The 19,655-nt window shown below is 39.1% G+C and overlaps 1 protein-coding gene across 3 annotated transcripts in view; it reads right to left on the minus strand.

Annotated features, from left to right (window-relative positions):
- Positions 1–3,630: 3,630 nt before the first annotated feature.
- The window catches only part of KLHL15 (kelch like family member 15), a 34,196-nt gene continuing 18,171 nt past the window's right edge, over positions 3,631–19,655 (minus strand). For 2 of the 3 annotated variants that reach the window (XM_035000903.1, XM_035000911.1), the window contains one exon: positions 3,631–7,889. In XM_035000903.1, the coding sequence (XP_034856794.1) occupies positions 6,780–7,889 (1,110 nt within the window). In that variant the 3' untranslated portion in view covers positions 3,631–6,779. The remainder of the gene's footprint in view (positions 7,890–19,655) is intronic. The other variant, XM_035000919.1, reaches the window with a different exon arrangement.

Genomic DNA, 19,655 nt, shown 5'->3' on the forward strand with positions numbered 1-19,655 from the left:
AGATTCATTGTACAAATTCATCCTACTCCTTGGGGGAGAAAGTGGGACCTTCCTTGGGCTGTCAAATCCCCAGGGTAACGTCACCTTGGCAAAATGTCGACTTCAGCCTGGAAACTTAACTGGATCTGCAGGAAGAAATCCAATTGTACAGACCAGAGCACCTTAATTACTGGTCCTCTGTACTTGTTTTCTTCCAGTTATTCCTTAGCCAGGCTTTTTCAAGAGCATTCAAGGATCATATACATTCCACGAAAAAAAAAAAACAAAAAAAAAACGAAAAGAGCTCTGTGGTCAACATTTGGTTTACACTAAGCTAAACAAAATCAAAAGGCGTTAAGATCAGGACTTCTCAGAGCTTTTAATATGCTGTTTGTTGAGATTCTCTAGGAAAGAAAAAATATATGAAGTGTTTTCCAACATTATTGTGACCAATGAACACATTCCCCTCTGCCCCCAGAGAACTTCAAGGGATTAATGATCTTTGAAACATGCTTTGGTGTGTTTTACTTGAAAATTTCTGCCTGGATCAGACATACTGAGATGTTAAGGGAAGAAGTATGTTCACAACTATAATAGCTGTATGCATTACCCTTCTAGACAAGGGAAAGGTGGGAGTGGAAATGAATGGAGGAAATCCCTCAGGGAGGTCAATTTCAGCAGACAATCGAGCTCTCCAATACAGCTGCCCCTCCTCACCAGGAGCATTTCATTGGTAACCTTCCAAGTTTCTGTTTTTCTTTAAGGAGGCCTTCCCATGTGCCTGGCTTAAGTCAGACTCTTGGAAAATCAAGACACAGTATCTGCCCTCAAGGAGTACAGTTAAGGGTGAGATAGAGAAGAGTTACAACCCGGGTATCAGAAGAGGCAGGATGTGGGTGTCCACAAGGTGCTGTGGTAAGACCAATGGCACAGTTAGCCTGGACCAAGGCGTTCAAGACTTGACAAAGGCCATGATGTCCAGGCTGATTCTTGTAGGCCAAAGAAGGCTTAGCCAGGAAAGGCAAAGGGGAAGAGCATGTGCAAAGGCAGAGAGGCCAGAGGAAACACATAGCGTATTCAGGGGACGCCAAGTTGCTTACGTAGCTAGGATGTGGGGTGTAGAGGAACGGACAGGTACAAAGGTAGCAAAACACAAAGGGCTTTGCGTGGCATGCTGCAGAGTCTGGCTCTTATTCTCAGAGTGAAGGGAGAGTATGAAAGGCTGTTCAATCTCAGGATGACTGACCCTTCAAAAGCTCCCTCTGGCAGCAGTGTAGAAAAAGGACTGTGGAGATAGATCAGAAAGCCAGCTCCCGGAGGCCAGCAAGAATAATGAGGGCCTGAACGAACCAAGATGCTGGGGTGAAGTGGAAAGAAGCAGTGGTAGAGCATTCCTGGGCTTTGGACTTGAACAGTCCCAGGCAATGGTACGGCCACGTAACAGAGGGAACACAGGACAAGGGGCAGGTGTTTGGGAAGGAGATAATGCATTCAGGTTCGTACTTGTTCAGTTTGAAATTCTGACAAAACATGTGCGAGATGTTCAGGAGATGGGTGGAACTCTGGGTTGAGACACAGATTTGACAGGTGTCAGGACAGAAGCTGTTTGAAGCCATAGGTGCGGAGAGAAAGGGCAGGGACTGTGTAGACTGAGCAGCAGACAAAACTGGCGGGGAACCGTATCTCCCTCTTCCAAATGCCTACAGCATCTGCCTGTAGCTCAGATGGAATTTGTCACAGGCTGCAACATTTTAGCTCCGTGCCTGGGGGGCACAAAAAGTATCATGCTAGATGTGAAGGTACAGAAGAATAAAAGAAGGTCCTTTCGTCCAAGGAGACTATGATGTTGTTGTGGTGAAAGAATTCTACCCAACTCTTATGCAAAATGAAATGAAGAGCTATGAATACGTTGAGCATAGAAGAGGCAATTAATCCAATGGAAGAAATAACACACGTTTCTGGAAGAAAGGAGAGCATCTGAGTTGGGGTGGGAAAAGAAGTGGATTTTGCAAGCAGGGAAGGGGAAAGAAGGCAAGTAATTTGAGGCTGGAAACTAACAGAAATCACAACAGAATGGAGTGCGGGAAGTGACAGAGGGAAAGAGGCTGGAAAGGTGGCTTGAGGCCAGGATCCAGGGAATCCTGCTGAGATTTCTCAGGAGTCCATTTTAAAGAAGGCACTCACGAGCCTATGTATATCCAAGGGCCTGTGAGGTAGCAGCTTCATTTCTGCCTATTCACTAATTTCAGAAATGCCTTTAAGAACAATCAATCATAAATGCTAAAGGAAACCTACAAAATCGCTACACTGCATTTCCATTCTGCAAAACTCTGTGTTAGTGGAACTTTAATTACTTGGCTTCATTATAAAATTTCCATTGCATGTAAGTGTAAATAATTTCACTCTAATGCACTCATTTGAATCTGTGGCTGAAAGCATTGGTAGAAATCCCATTTTTGTGGCACTTCCTTGGCACATTGAAGGAAAACAAAATGTATACTGTTAATCAAGTCATGAGTGACTCTGAAAGTGACGGGTTGCATAAAGATAGCAAATAATAAGAGAAAAATAGATTTTAAAGATTAAAAATATTTTATTTAAACTTTTCTTCATAAACACTTTTAACATTTTTTTTTCAATTTAAAAACAGAATGGATAGCATAAACATGTTTGAATAGATTATATTCACGGCTTGGGAAAAATTACCTGACAAAAATGTAAAGGCTTTCAAAACAGGTATAAAAGGCAAACCTTAAATTATTCTAAGATTTTTAAATTGGCCCTAGGATTATTTGACTACTGGCCCAAAATGTACCTAAAGGTCAAAATATTTTTCTATAGACAAAGTATGCCCAAGAGGTAGAGGGCATATACAAGTTAGGTAGAAAATAACCTCTCTGACCACCTCACTGGAACTCTCCTTCAGAAAGCAAACACCTAATCCTTACTGATATACTGATTAATAAGGTTTTTAATGCAGCTGTTCCCAGATGTAAAACGAGAATCCAAGGATACTGAGGGGAACAGACCGAGCTGATGGTGTTCTCTCGGTGTTGCTCACGCGATACCCGAGGCGCACGGGTACACGAGCTGAAGGGCTAGGACTTCCACGAGCTTTCCTATGCCAGTCTATGTCTACTGAATATTTGACTTTATAAACTCTCAATAAACTAATTTTTCAGGACTTTCATTTTTAAGATAAATCTCTTTTTAGAAGATATTTATTCCCAAACCAACTCTAATCTGATTGAACAAACATATGATCCCTAAAAATGTTCAGAGTACAAAAAAAAAATCAAAAATGTATAATAGGCAAAAAAGAAAAATGGCACTAGCAGTTTTACTGCCATATAGCCCTCAGTTATATCTAATTTACACTATTATCTATGTTGTGTTTTACTTCAGTCTAAAACTTTAAATTATGTATTCTCAAAAGAGCTAGTCTTTTCTGAGAGATAGCTTATAAACTGAAATATCAATTTATATTATAAACTGAAATGTTATGACCTACAACCACATATACATATATAAAAATAGTCCCACTGAACGTCTGACATGTTTAGATTATGCAGCTCAAATAATTTGTTATAAAATATTTTAAAGCTTAGTTTCATGTAATTAAGACAAAACTCTCCATTTTTACCACTTCTCCCCACACAAATGTGTGTGTCCTTTACTATGACTTGAGCAGGCTTCCCAGAATGAGGTGTCCAAAGGTGCTGCTTTAGAAAAGATAAGTGAAGGGCTCAGTCAATATTTCACAAATTAGAGTAACACGCACACAGAGCAGAGTAATGAGGACACAGAGAATGCTGTCTCAAGAAAAGCTAATAGTTCTATTAAGCTTTGCTTTTTTTTAAAACCAGTAGTATTTCTTCCAATATAAAACGTCCAATGTGAGAATCTTGAATTTTATGAAATGGCTGTAGTGCAAGGATTTTCTTTAAGCAGACTAAAACCAAAACTGAGAAGGCCAAAGATATGAAAGAGAACATTTCTAATTAAGATGAAATTAATGAAGATTGACTATTTTTGTAAAGTCTGCTGTTTAAAATGTAAAGTGAAAACACACAAGGATCACAACAGTTACACTGTGTAGTTTCCAATCTGACTGAATTTTTTTAAAACCACTATTTTGAGCACATACAATGTATATATAAACAAAAATGGTTCTAAATGAAGCACACAAAAAATAAACTTGAAAAAAATTCTATGGAAAAACTTTCCATAGTTTAGTATAACAAAAATAAATCTCTTTCAGCAATTAAACCATAATTTTAAAAGGGAATGTAAGTTAATCATGGATTTAAAACAACCTATATTAGCACTACATATAAACGGATGAGTTTTCTCAATACATTCAGAACCCAAGCAATAGCAACTATTCTTAAAGCTCAAAATTGATTACAGCTAACATCAGGTCAGACATGACTTATGTGTGAAGCTGAACCCAGAGTTAGTTCAAGTTAAGATTTCACAAATTTTCTAAAACATGAACTTTGATCTTGGTCTTGTGTCTTGAGAATGGAAGACCAAGAATACGCAACTGTCTGCACAGATCTTACCCTAAGTAGGGCTATGAAGTCATATCTAAGCAATTAAAGAGAACCACCACTGGTGTGTGAAGTGTAAAAGCCTGATAGGGGTACCCTGTCTCGGTCTTTGCCAGCAAAAGACAACGATGAGGAAAATAATGAAGACATTACTGTTATTTTCTTTAAAGCAAGACAGCACACACACAGAACAGTAAACCAACTAATGTATTAGAAAAAGAACTAAATGGCTAACCTAATTCCTAACTTGCAAAAGTGAAATGATTTTTAAAAGGTAGAAAAAGCCTTTTACCCATATTACCATGGGAAACAAGATACCGAATTCCATTTTTAGAAAGTGAAAGCAAATGACACAACCACTTAATAAAAATTTAAGTCTCATATACAAAAGAACATCACTAACTTGATTTCTAAAACCAACGCCACTGTTTTTCTTTCTCAAAAACTACTTGTGTACCTGACTGTTTCTTAAACTCAAACGCCTCCAGTTGTGGAGTTTTAAAATCAGGTGTTTTTTTCATAGTTATCTAATCTAATTACAAAACAAAACAAAACAAAACAAAGCAAAGCAAAAGTCTTCACATTTCCATGACTTCACTCTTCCATTTTGTGTTCAGTGGTGGCAGCAGCAAAAAAAAAAAAAAGGTGAAACTAGAAATTTCATACAACAGCCACAGAAGAAGGCATTGCAATATTGCACCAATATCCTAAGACCTGGCAAGTTTTGCCAGTGTAGAGCTAGTCTGTATCAGATAGAGACTCTACTCAGGAGAAGATGGCATCAATGTGAATGATCCACTCCCTGGTTATGCTTGCTTAATCTTGTCAACTACGCGTGCTTCCTTCGAGTTTAAAGAGTTGAAAGGTGCGCGGCTAATCCTAAAACACTTACTATATAAATGCTTTTCAACAGTTCTTCTTGATCTGTTCTGAACTTCGAGGTTACTATCCTTCATGCTAGTAGCTTTCAGTAAATTAAACAAAGGCTGAGGGCTTACATCCCCAGTGCCATTAAGTATTCTGTACTAAATAAACAAGTAGATATGACCAGTAAGATTATAATTCTGTTTCTTACCTCTACGTCAAAAATGAGCTCGAATTTTCCACGAGTTGCTACTTTCCATTCAATAACAGATGCAGCAGCCTTACTGAGTGTAAAGAATGGGAGTTGCACTTACTTTCAAGGGGCCTCTATTTAGGAGTCTGGTATTACCTAAATGCTCTTTAAAAGTGCTTGCGCGCCGCAGGGCCCGGGCTGCGTCTACCACTCCGATTCTCACTAAAAACAGGGTAATGTTAAACAGACTGCAAAGAAAAACATTTTCAAAAACAAGACATACATTGATAAGGAACACTAACGTTTACTTTTGAAAAGAAAATATAAAATGTTAGTTTTCAGAAATCCATACATGTTTCAGGAATACATAGAGCTCAAATATTACTGAATCAGTATGGAGTGAAGATAGGCTACTTTGATACCAAATGAGGACTCCAGTTATTTTAACTTTCTAAAAATGTTAATACATGAAAAGACGTTACATCTAAAATTCAACAAGTATGGCAAACCGTGTGTGCAAGTGCACTAGCTTAAAAATATAGAATCCTAACCACGCATAAAAGGAAATGTGCCTTATATGTTCATAAGATGTATGCAAGTATGGATATGCTTTCACTAACACAATGCAGGTAAGAGAAGGCAGCTTAGAAATAGTGTTTTGAATATAAAAAAGTTAATTTTGTAGAAAATTTATATTTTTGCATTTTCAGCAAAAAGCCATGCAAAAAGGTCAAGAGTTTTAAACTTAAATCATAAAACCAAAAGGTCTAACCAGACTGTAATACACTGAAATAAACGTTCCAAAAGATTTCAGATCGAGAGAGGAACCGAAATTACATCCAGTGACACTTATCAGGTCTTCTCTTAGAAGATGCAGGACTCCTACGCTGACATCTGAAAGAAATGTTTAAAGCATAAAATCAACTTCCCAGATAAGTGGATCACTCTATTCAACTGCTTCTGGAAGTAGTTTCAAGAGCTAGCGCTTAGAATGAACTTACTGCATGAGTTTGAGGCCACTAAAAAGACCAAAAAAAAAAGGATGCTAGCACAGAATGAAAAATTTTTTACGATACTAGACCAATGGCTTTGATAGTAAAACTGGTGAGGTTTTTCTTTATGTTTTTTTTAATTAACTACTTTGTCACAAACAAATTTGTTTGGCTTTTTTTAAAGGGAGAAAGATGTCATTAGTTGCAACGTCTGACCTCGTCCAGTATATATTCCGGGAAATGCAGGTTGCACACTTGTAAACCATCCAGCTTGCAGGGCATCCGCGGGTACTCATCTTCCTTCCACTTGTTTTCTTCCGGATCAAAAGTGAGGATGGAATCGCTGTAATGACCATTGTAGCAAAGGCCTCCAAGAACCATTATTTGTTTGTCCAGCACAGTCACACCATGGCCACTTCTGCCAATTGGCATGGATGCCAAGATGGTCCACTGATCAGTCTCTGGGTTGTACACTTCTGTGGAAGGGCATCCCTGAGACTCAAAAGAGGCCCTCAAGATCACACAAACACCACCGAAGACATAAAGCTTGCCGTTGTAAGAAATCATCTTGTGAAAGCATCTTGCGTAATTCATTTTGCTCTTATTCTCCCAACAGTTGGTAACCACTTGCGTTCTCCTGGTCCGCTGCTCTATGGTCCCTTCTTTACTGGGGTCGAACACGCACACTTGTTTGGAGGTGGAAGATGAGGTGATTCCACCAGTGATAAACAACTTGTTATTGAGCACTGTCCCTTCGTGTCCGTATTTGTTAACTGGATAAGGATCCACGAATTCCCATTTATCATTGGTGATGTCGTATCTCTCGGTGGAATAGAAAGTCTCATCTCTGGTTCTGCCAGCTACGGCGTAAATGAACTTCCCAATAACACCAACTGCAAACTCTGAACGTGGCACTGACATGTCTGCCATCCGGAGCCAAGAGTTCTGCCTTGGGTCATACCTGAACACTTTGGAAGAAGCATGGAATTCGCCATCTGGGCCCAGTTCTTCCCCGCCCAACAAGAACACGAAGTTATTGACGATAGCAAGGCAGTCTGGGCGCAGAGGAACTTGGGGGCCCTCCAGTTCCCACCAGACTCTTGGTTTCTTTAAGAGAAGGATTTTACTGTTAACCATGCTATGTCCAATCATTCCTCGGAATACTGTAGTTTGGGGTTTGGCAGAGCGGATGCGGCTTGATTTCATGTCCAACAAAGGCTGCTGGTGGACGTTCTGGAAGTAATTCAGTGCTTGGTCAACTTCATAGCGCAGCTGTCGGGAGTATCTGTAAAATTCGGATGTCTTAACCTAAGAATACAAGTAGAAGAATTTAACCAAAAGAAAGAGCATCAACGGCCAACAAAATATCAAAGCCAACTAAGGTGATTACTGTATGATTTGAGGCTTACTGTACTAAAACTGCTTTTCCTGTTAAGATCACATACTTCTTTTTTAAACAAAGCTATCATCATATTTGTTTTTATAATAATCTATGCACATCCCCAAGCCTTTTAAAGTAAACAAGTTATTTTCCAGGAACAAGCTAAACTCCTCTAACAAAATGTACTAATCATCTATTCTATGTCAGGCCCTGGGATACAAGTGGTGATTATGAGGACAAACAGAGGTTTCACAGTAGAGGGAATCACGGCCATGGTTTCCTTAACCACAAGGAACACTGTAAGAGCAACCATGACTGAATAACTTGGGCAATCAAGTTAGTGAGTTAGTAAAAATTTAAATAGACATGAAATTCTCAGTAGGTTTTTGATATAAAGACTTGGTCGGATATCAGCAACTCCTACAACCATAATCCAGGTGACGAGGTCCAATTTTTTCCTCTTTGTTTTTGGAGCTGGAACTACCCCATTGTGATGATTTTTTGTCACCAAGATCTTATGAAGCAATTTTAAGTATTGTGCTAAGTTCTATAGGGAGATAAAAATTTTAAGTATAAGATGGGGTCTGTTTCCTCAAAGAACTTCGAATATGTCTGGGGAAATGAAAATATAGATTTGCCAACAAGTAAATGAGGCGGTTGACGGTTGGCAATGAGAGTGTACAGCCCTTTGAGTGCTGCAGACCTGAAGATCTGAAACATACCAAACTGGCCCAAAACACTGACAGGCTCCCTTGTGGAAGAGGTAGGAAGCTGGACAACCATGAAGAAAAAGCCTGTTATCATAATGGCAAGGCGAGAGTCTTCCATTTCGACGGGAAAATCAGATATTGAGAGAGCAAATGGGCAGAAGTGCGTGACTGACGTGAAGTAGCGATAGGGTGCAAAAGTCAGGGCTCGAAGTGATCTGAGGATTTAGACTTGAGGCGCTCTGGAGAGTGGTGTCACTAAGGGACACTGGGGAGGCATTCACTTCACTGGTGATCAATCTGAACTGCTGGGAGGATGCAGACGTGGAAAGCTCTAGGAGCCTCTGGGGAATCCGGGGTGACTGCTTGGGAGGGAGCCGGCACCAGGCATATTTATTTAGGAGCTTCCTTTTCCTACATCTCCTTGTTTTCCTCCCTCTTTCCTAGCTTTCTCATTCACTCCCCACCTTGGCCCAAAACATGTTTGAAACAGAAAGGACCACAAATGTGTTTTAAGTATATTGGTAACTGTATTTCAATATAATTTGCTTTCTTTGTAATCCCAAGCATTTAACTTTATGGATTTTAAATCATTATTCTGAGGGGTCCTTCTGTGGGTTTCACCAGGCTAGCAAAAGGGTAAACGGCACAAAAAAGGTTGAGAATTCCTTGTCTTACTACGTAAAAGAGAAAAAACGGACGTCAATACTGCACTGGGGCTTTATGTGTGATATCTCAAGTTAAATTATTCCTCCCATGAGAGAGTAATAATCATCCCTCTTTTCCTGATGAAAAAATTGAGGCGTAGAACCTTAAGTGACTTGCCCAAATTGTTTACATGACTAAAACTGGCAGAGCTGGGATCTGAACCTTGATCCAGGACAGTCTTGCTCCAAAGCTATTTCCAATAGGTTACTGCACAGCTTCCACTACTCATTAGAAAACTCTAAATGACAAACTCATTTATTAAAACACTTAACATACATGTTCAACGAATTAGCCTAATGACCCTTCTCAGAGAAAAGATAGTATAATGGTCTTGAAACAAAGAATCAATTGTATGGATCACAATGACTGGGCATCCAACCCCATTCTTCCTAGCAAAACACTAAGCGTGGAAGAGATCAAATAATGAATAATGGTAAAGAAGTAATTTCAATAAACAGACTAATAATATAATAAAAATAGCAGATCTGAAGTCTCACCCTCTACTTTTACTTCACATATAAAAAGGTACAGAACGAAGGAAATGAAGTGAGCTGCAATCTCTTATGAGGAACAACGGAAACCTGTACAGCTGTCATCACTGAGTGCTTAGTAACATGGAATGACGTCCACAGTACATTCGGGTTTTGAAAAGCCACAGTACGCGGGTAGCCCGATTAATAAGATTTTGTGTATGCATGCTTGGGTTAATAGCGATTATCTCTGAAACTTCACAAACATCTTTGCATTCTTTTTCATGTATCATACTTATAAACAAAGAGTCTTGCCGTTTAAAAACTGGGTCTCTTAAAATCGTCAAAAATATATTTGCTTAGGAAAAAGGAGCATCTTTTCATCTTTCCATTTCTCCTATGAATTGCCTAGTACTAGTGTACCTCACCCATTTTCCTCATCTTTTTATTTGCAAGAGCTAAAAGGCAATACCCTGGAAATCAGCAAGAAACATAAACCTCAAATTAAATATTTAAGTGCCTACTGTGCACAGCCAGTGGCCTGAGAACTACACAGGTTTTGAGGTAATAGAATCCCGTCCAGCACTGTAATTAAGCACCACGTCAAGCGGCCCAGTATGGCGATTAAGAATCCAGTTTAGAAAATGTCCAACTTTGGCACTCACGAGTTGTGGGATCTTGGGCAAGTGACTCAACATCCTTATAGCCATTTCCTCATCTGTATTATTGGGAAAACAATAGTAGCACTATGCCTCATAACCCTAAGGTAGGAGATAGGCAAGATCATCTATGTGAAAAGGACAGTATGGTGCCTGTCACGTGGCAGTGTACAACAATAGCCGTTATTAGCTACTACCACTGACCAGTGGACACCTGTAGGCGTGTCAGCTTAAGTCGATGCATCTGATGATGTGTTTTCGGTCTGCATAAAAATTCAGTCTCAGAAATTAGACGAGAAAGGAGAGAAACTGTTACTCTGGACCTAATCTTCCCCCCAAAAAACATGATTAGTAAGATGCAAGGAGGAGGAAGCTTTAAAGCAGCCATGTCACTTGGAGATCGAGAAGGGAAGGGGAATGCTGCACATATTGGATAGACAGATTTCAAGTTTTTTAAAGGAAAATTAGGATCAATTCCAAGATCGGAAACCGTGTAAAGAAGCTCAAGAAGGCTTGGAGGCTCTCAGAAGCATAATGCTGACTGCATAATTGCAAAACACACTGATGAGGGAAGAAAAGGGGAAAGTATCTAAAAAATCTGATGTGCTGCACAGAGAGCTTTCTGGGATTCAGATGTTAAAAAACCACTTACAACAGATGGTAAAAAAAAAAAAAAAAAGCACATAAAACAAGAATCACAAAGGGTGAAATGGAGCTGTAAGAATATTGTGAACAAGGCTAAAGCCTCAGGATGAACTGTGACTTAAAAAAGTGCCAGATAGGGGCGCCTGGGTGGCTCAGTCGTTAAGCGTCTGCCTTCGGCTCAGGTCTATCCCAGGGTCCTGGGATCGAGCCCCACATTGGGCTCCCTGCCTGGCGGGAGGCCTGCTTCTCCCTCTCCCACTCCCCCTGCTTGTGTTCTCTCTCTCGCTGTGTCTCTCTCTGTCAAATAAATAAATAAAAATTTTTTTTTTTTTAAAGTGCCAGATAATGAATAAATGGCATCTTAGAGGTTAAAGTAAAAAGAAGTAGAGGCAAACGTGAAGCCCCTCCTGGATGGGGTGGTTAATGTAATATTAAGAAAGACTAATAGCCTTCTCCTATTTTATTTCCATTCTTGGCTAAGGATGTTCTTTCTAATCTGAAGATCAAACACAATGACTAAGAAGAAACTTAAATCCAAGATGGCTGAAAAAAAAAAGGAAAAACTAGATAGATATTCTCATTAGGTTCAAGTCATGTGATCTCAAAATCACATCCTGGGATCCTGAGAGGCTTCACAGAAAAGGCTGCTTCATTGCTTTCCGTAATGTGTGGAATCATGAAGACTGGGAAAGGACTAGAAGCCAGACTTCCAAACTGCAGACTGGTTAGCCTGAGGCTGATCTGGATTGTTAAAAAATACCACTTGTGATAAGAAAGCCTACATGCTGAAAAGCAGCATGGACTCATCCAGCAATGCCAAGGCTTGACCGCTTCCAGTTGAATGTTTGAGGATGTAACAGAACTGATAGAGAATGAGAGAACCTATGACTTTGGCAAAGTAATCAACAAGCCTAATGATAAAGATTAACACCAGGGAGCCATGAACCACCTAAAACTGCAGAAATAATTGTGTTAATGCATTCCGGGGAGGAGGGGGGTGGGGTAAGGTGAGATGGTGGGAAGTCCTCAGCTTTTGTCAAATGCTCCAGGGCTCCGTGAACTCCAAATGTAAAGCTATAACTGACTATCCTCAATATGAAAAAATGTGATATGGCAGAATAAAATCATGGACTGAATTAAAACAGACAATCCCACCCTCTCTCTTTGGTGAAACCACAGCTAAGAGGGCTAAGTTCCATCACTACAATTTAGACATCACAAAGCGGACCACATCCCGGGGAAAGGGATCCAAACCATCGGAAAAAAATGGTAAAACTGACGAGGAATGTTTAAGCTCAAGAGAAGACTCAGGAGAAAGATGGCAACCGTTTTCAGGACCAGTCAGCAGAAGTTAGAGGGAAGATTTTAGGCCAGCAGAGGGAAAAGCTTTGTAATTAGAACTGTCAAGATAACGGATGTTCATCACATTATTCTAAGAGCACAGAAACTGGGAACAACTCAAATATCTAGCAATAAGACACTGGTTGAATAAACTCTTGTATGCAGTCTTTACCATATGCAGTCATTAAAAAGAAGGTTAATCCACATGCACTAACACAGATGTTCAAAATGTCAAATGATAAAAACCGCAGAAGAGTATAATATTCTCCAAAACTCAAAACGGACTGTTTTACACAGCTGGCAGTACACCAAGAGGAAAACGTATGTATACACACACAACATAGAGCTGCCCCTTCTCGGGGTCCATACAGGTCTGTACTTGGCTGTTTTACAAGGACTGCAGTCAGAAGGGCATGGGTACATATTTTCCCTAAGTCAGGACGGTCTACCTCTGGACTCAGGGAGCATTCCTGCCAGTGGAGGTAGTCCAGGTGTGACCGTGTATCAGGAGCACCGGAGAGGGGTCCTGGCGTCACGTAAGGATGAGGCACCATGGCCTGTGTGACCGCCTCTCACCTTCCGAACCCAGGCTCTTACAGATCCCATCAAACTGAGTCAGCTGAACTTCTTACAGTCATTTTCCTGTCTCTCGTTTTCTACCCAACCCTCGGGTCCCTTTGTCCTCTTCTCCATTCATTCTATCATGTTCCTTTGAATCCCGAGTTCCAAAGAGTTTTAAAGGTTACTTCAAGTCTATGTCAAAATTCACATCACAGCTACGTATCTCTATCCAGCCTGTTCTACCTGTAGGCCCCCAACAATGGAAGCTGTGCCTTTGAGATAGTTGATTATACCGCAGAACATCTAACCAATGAAATTTAGCTCCTCCTCTCTGCCACAGCTAGAAGCTCTAGATCTACCTTGCCCTTTTCCCAGAGCTAGGATTTTCCTCTAAAACCAGACAATATCGATAAGCACAATTAGTTTCTTCTTTCATTATAGAAATGGAGAATTAATGCCTCTTTGATAATCCTGGACAAAGTAATTACAGATATACTCTGCTTTAAAACAAAAAGTGGAGGGCTATGTAAATGGAGTCATTTGAATGCATTAACAAAGCGAGCTATCAAAAAAGAAACATGTGGCTCATCTTTAAGCATTTCTCCCATCATTCTCTCCTCACATAACAGTTTATCTGTAGATCAGGTGCTTCCAAAAACAAGATATGGGGGAAAATGACATTTTTTTCATGTTTTAAAGAACTACTTCCCTTATCCTTCCACAGGATTAAAAAAAGCTGTCTTAATACTTAGAATATATTATCACTTTTCTTACTTTGATACTGAAAAATATTATAAAAAAGCATTTTCTCTTACACTGATTACAAAATTAAAGTTTGTTACCTCTTAAAAACAGTGATCTGAAAATCTTAAATTGGCCATTTCTTCCTCTGATCTTTTAGTTTGTGTGTGTGCATATAAAGGAGAAAATGTGAGAAATTATTAATTTTGAATGTGGTTCCTATAAATATATATTAAGTTGAAGAAATAATAGCTAGCCATTACCACTGGGCAAAAATTCCATGTTTCTCCCTCCACCGTCAAAATGTTACATTATCCATCCATTAAATTTTTAACTTTTAAAGCTTATTCGTATATACCACTCTGAATTTTGAGAATTAAAACAGAACTGGCAATGTAACTAAAACAGCCATTTCCACAGAGCTTACTACCTTGATTTGATTAAAAATCTGCAATTTAAAAAATCTACTAAAACTGGCTACAGTCTGGGGTGCCTGGCTGGCTCAAGCCAGTAGAGCATGTGACTCTTGATCTCAGAGTTGTAAGTTCGAGCCTCACGCTAAGTGAAGAAATTACTGAAAAATAAAATATTTAAGAAAAAATAGCTGGCTACAGTCTAAAATCATTTTAGGCCTTTAGCCAGCCAATTTAAGATATTATCAGCTATTTTACCTTTCAAAATGTTTTTTTAAATGCCCAATATACTTAAACTAAAACAAAACAAAAACCCATGCCTTTTATTAGTTTATCTGTCAGTGGGGGTGGGAGGTGCCACTGGGGACTGGAATAATCCCTGAACTAAAGATCCCGGATCTTAGGCTTGACATTGTCCCCAAGTCAGTGTATGGCTATGGACAAGCCTCTGGCTTAGATATTTTCTCCTTATAAAAGGAACCAGTTGCATGAAGACACCTCTGGCCCTTCCTACATCCAAAAATGCTAACCTAATTTTCAGAATGATGAGTATAAGGTGTCATGTGGAAGGAAGACAGTCCTGGCTATCAGTTTTATCATCCCCTCTCCATGATCCAATCTGCTCAAAATAAATATCCAGGAACAGGGGCGCCTGGGTGGCTCAGTTGGTTAAGCCTCTGCCTTCGGCTCAGGTCATGATCCCAGGGTCCTGGGATTGAGCCCCGCATCCGGCTCCCTGCTCAGCGGGGAGCCTGCTTCTCCCTCTTCCTCTATCTACTGCTCTACCTACTTGAGCGCTCTCTGTCAAATAAATAAATAAAACTTCAAAAAAAAAAAAATCCAGAAACAAAGCAGTTACTAAAACAAATTAAACCTTTGGGAAACACAGCTACATTTAATATTATTTTGATATTCAGCAAAATGTGGAGCAGTCTTTATGTGCTGTATTACAAAAGCATCCACCCTGGTATGAGAAGTCTATTTATAAAATCATGCTCAGAACTGAAGCTTATACTGATTTATGTTAAAATCATCACAAAAAAGCTAGGTGCAAAATACCTTTATAATTAATCCCTTTGTCCTGAAAAACTGAGTTAATGACCAAGGATAGGGCTATAAAAAAATCAGTTCCTGTTAAGCACAAATCTTCTCAGTAATACTGTAATTGCAGTCAAATACCAAACAGTAAAGACAAATTTTAATAAGGATTTACCTATCCTCTCTTCTTCAAGCAGGCAACAGTCTAAATTACCAAACAGAACTTCAGAAGTAACCAGCGTAAATGGGGGTGAGGGAGAGGACCCTCTTCAAGACTCTAACTAATATGAGTTTCAGCACAATTTGGTTAGTCTTCTATCCCTTAAACTTTTCTAGAGTGAAAAATATGTAGTTCAAAAATAAGTATGCTCAGAAAGTCTAATCTTCCAATTTCAGCACAATAGTCATAGAACACCACTAGAAGTTAAATAAGTGTGCACAAGCCTAAAAGGTAGAAAATGATGTAATGTCTAGAAAGTCCCTTAAGACCATATTATTTGATTATAGTAATATTTAGATAGTACAACTAAATTCTAGAGTTTTTCCTATTTATGGAAATACTCTCAACTATGTAAATATATAATTTTATTTAAAAATATGGTAAAACAGAAGGAAAGCCAAAAAGGTTTAATCCTAAAACTTCTGAATGAGCAAGGGTCACCCCATGACACATGTAACATTTTCTGAGTAAATATTAAATTTGAGAATTAAAACTTTAAAGCCTAAAATCTTAGTATTTGCCCTTGTTCCTCTCCTGCTGCTAACCTTGTCTCCATTTTAGGACTTCTCTGATCCTGTTGGATTTCTGCTTATCATTTGGTTTCTCTCCCTCCTTTTTCCTCCGTTCATCAAAAAAAATTTTCTCCTTTTACAAGTCAATATAGCTGTCTGTACTCCATCTCTTCCTTCACTTTTACTTCATGGCTAATTTCCAATTCTAGGCTTTTGTTTTCATCTCCCATTTATTTTATTTAAAAGGAAAATCAACAAGACTGAATTTGTGAACTCCTGCTTCATACACCCCCCACCAAAGTCTCTTTCCCAGGGGATCTAACAGCAGTCAACACCCTGAATTACCGCACCCTTCAGGAACCTGTGAAGAACGCAAGTCAAAGGTGGAAAACAAGAGCACTCTACTTCTCCACATAAAAGGCCAAAGACTTGAGGAGAAAACACCCAGGGTGATTTTTAAAGAACTGTGCACGTGTTAATTACAACCATCCAAGTCCACAGGGCTGGGGAGGAGGGGTAGGCAAAAGGGAGATGGATACAGAAAAAGACACTAAGTGAACTGCGAAAGTCTGCTTAACCTATTGACCTAGTTTCTACCAGAAAACCTGCTCATGTCTGTGCTTTCACTCTAAGGGGCAAGTGAGCTGATTGTTAATTTAAGCAGTTTCAAGTTTATAGTTGTATAGGTACTATTTAATATATGAAGGGGATTTTAAACTTTTTCAAAAACAACTCAGACTTATTAGGAACTCTAACCAAATTTCACATTTTTAATCTAGGTTACTGACTTTGTAAAAAAAAAAAAAAATTTGTATTGTCAAATACAGTACTGCTTATGTTTCTCATGTACTTCAGTGAGGGTTAGAAACAAATTTCTGTTTTTTCCTCTAGATTTGTCTGGCTGTAGCTGAAGTTACTAGAAATAATTAAACTTTTTTTTCGTTTTCTGCTAAACTGTGGTAACACTACAGGTAATGGTCTGGTTGCTGGATAGAAATTTTGGATAGCTCAAGTGCTAGATTAGTCAAAACATGTCACAGTACCTAAGTAAAGGAATTCTGGAGGGCATATAGCACCTACACTTTACATAGATGTGTCCTTACCCATACAATGTCATTACAAGTGGTCTGTACCTCACTTAACTGGAATATCACACCATCCAAGCATGATATTAAGGACAATCAGTTTACTCATGTGTCATATAGTTCATTGTTAATGTTATCTACATCAACTGTGCTAATAGAGAAACGATTTGGAAGACTATCAGTGTTTTGTGAAGAGCAGTTCTGAGAGCTCCTAATGTTCTTTTTTTTTTTTTTTTTAAGATTTTTTATTTATTTATCTGAGAGAGAGAATGGGAGACAGAGAGCATGAGAGGGGGAGGATCAGAGGGAGAAGCAGACTCCCCGCCGAGCAGGGAGTCCGATGCGGGACTTGATCCCGGGACTCCAGGATCATGACCTGAGCCGAAGGCAGTTGCTTAACCAACTGAGCCACCCAGGCGCCCCACTCCTAATGTTCTTAAGTATCCAAGGTATACTTGGACACTTAATTTGTTAATCCTTGAGTTCTTTCCCTTTCAAGGTGAGTACAAGACACCTTATCCCCATTTTAACATGTAGCTTTTAAAGCCACAAATTCTGCACCTTAAGTTAAAGACTTTTTTTAAAAAGTATTTGGAAGCTCTTCTGAAGCATTTTTAAATTCTGATCCTAGGATTAATTTTTACTAATAATGAAGCTGTGTTTTTTTTCAGCAGACTATCAAAATTATCTCAAAGTTGTAAAAGTTTCTATAACAAGCTTTCATAAAATGCAGGTAACGGTTAAATCCAAAAATATTCTCAGTAAAAGAGAACTTTTTTCTCACTAAAACATTAGCTTTGCTCTTTAAAAGTTACATAAATCCAGGGTGCCTGGGTGGCTCAGATGGTTAAGCATCTGCCTTCGGCTCAGGTCATGATCCCAGGGTCCTGGGATCGAGCCCCACATCAGGCTCCTGACTCAGCGGGGAGCCTGCTTCTCCTCCTCCCTCTGCCTCTCTCCCTGCTCATGCTCTCTCTCTCCCTCTCTGTATCTCAAGTGAATAAATAAAATCTTTTTTTTTAAAGATTTTATTTATTTATTCATGAGAGAGAGAGAGAGGCAGAGCGAGAAGCAGGCTCCCAAGGAGCAGGGAGCCCGATGCAGGACTCGATCCCAGGACCCTGAGATCATGACCTGAGCCGAAGGCAGACGCTTAACCATCTGAGCCACCCAGGCGCCCAATAAATAAAATCTTTTAAAAAGAAGTTCCATAAATCCAAATTTGGGGGAATATGATGAATTACATTTAATATATGAGGGAAAAAAGCACACTAGGGAGTCTGAATATCACGAGCTAGTTTACAAAACATTAGGAATAAAGCAGAATACATCTTTATAATCTGCTCCCTTACTGAACAGCCAATGAAAAACCAACTGTAAAAGCCTAATTATAGGGGCGCCTGGGTGGCTCAGTCGTTAAGCGTCTGCCTTCGGCTCAGGTCATGATCCCAGGGTCCTGGGATCGAGTCCCACATCAGGCTCCCTGCTCGGCGGGAAGCCTGCTTCTCCCTCTCCCACTCCCCCTGCTTGTGTTCCTGCTCTCGCTATCTCTCTCTCTGTCAAATAAATAAATAAATTCTTTAAAAAAAAAAAAAAAGCCTAATTATAAGCTGAACAAATGTGTTTTTTTAATCTTTACAGGACTGAAAAGATTTTCTTTCCTTTTGAAAAATTGGAAGATTTTATGATTATGATTAATACAATTTCTAAGGGGATCACTGGTATGCTTTTACCTTATGCATATTTACAATACTGAAGATGTCCTAGGTTCAAAAATATTAAAATGTCACTGTACTAAAGAATCAACATATGGGTATTTTAATGAATAACTATTTTGCTAAAAAGATCTTTTTTATACAAAAGAAGTATAATAGCATTTTGCTAAACATACATTTACTTCATAAAATGTTTTCAATAACGCAATAATTTTTTTAAAAAACCGAAAGACCAAAGAAAGCAAGGTTTAAACTATTTAAATCCTCACATCCCTGAAATTCAAAATGACCAATGTCAGGCCTTATCTCTGTTAACAGATGCAAAGACCCTCAGAGCCAGTAAAAACAAACAAAAAAACACGCCACAGACATCTGTGTCAGTAAAAACTGAAAATGAAGTCTAGTTTAAAAATCCACTATAGATAAAAGGAATCCTAAGAACTCTTCAACAACTATATTAAAAGGACAAGATCCTTAAATTTATTTTTAGCTTTCTTTGATTATACATTGAAATCCCCAGAATTGGGCTTGCACATCTGCAAGTTTTCCCACACCCTGTACCTTTTTCAGTGCCATTAAATTTCTCAGGCTATATTTTGTTCATGCAAACACATTGGAATTTTCATGACTATACAACAACTTCTAAACGACCCAAGTGGGCCAGAGGGTTAAGTGCATGCTTCTGCACCTCAGGGTCCTCTCCCTCCCTGCTCTAGCAGCTATCATAGGAAGCCCTTGGACTGGGAAGTGAGCAGACCTGGGTTCCGCTCTGAGCAATACCACTTGTTCTGGGGTAAGATTCCTAACCTTTCTGAGTCTGTTTTCTTACCTATAAAATGGAAATAACCTGTAGACTCTACCTTTGTATAGAGCACTTG

The sequence above is a fragment of the Mirounga leonina genome, unplaced genomic scaffold, assembly GCF_011800145.1.
Source record: "Mirounga leonina isolate KUSES-001 unplaced genomic scaffold, KU_Mleo_1.0 Mir_101595, whole genome shotgun sequence".
Lineage (NCBI taxonomy): Eukaryota > Metazoa > Chordata > Mammalia > Carnivora > Phocidae > Mirounga > Mirounga leonina.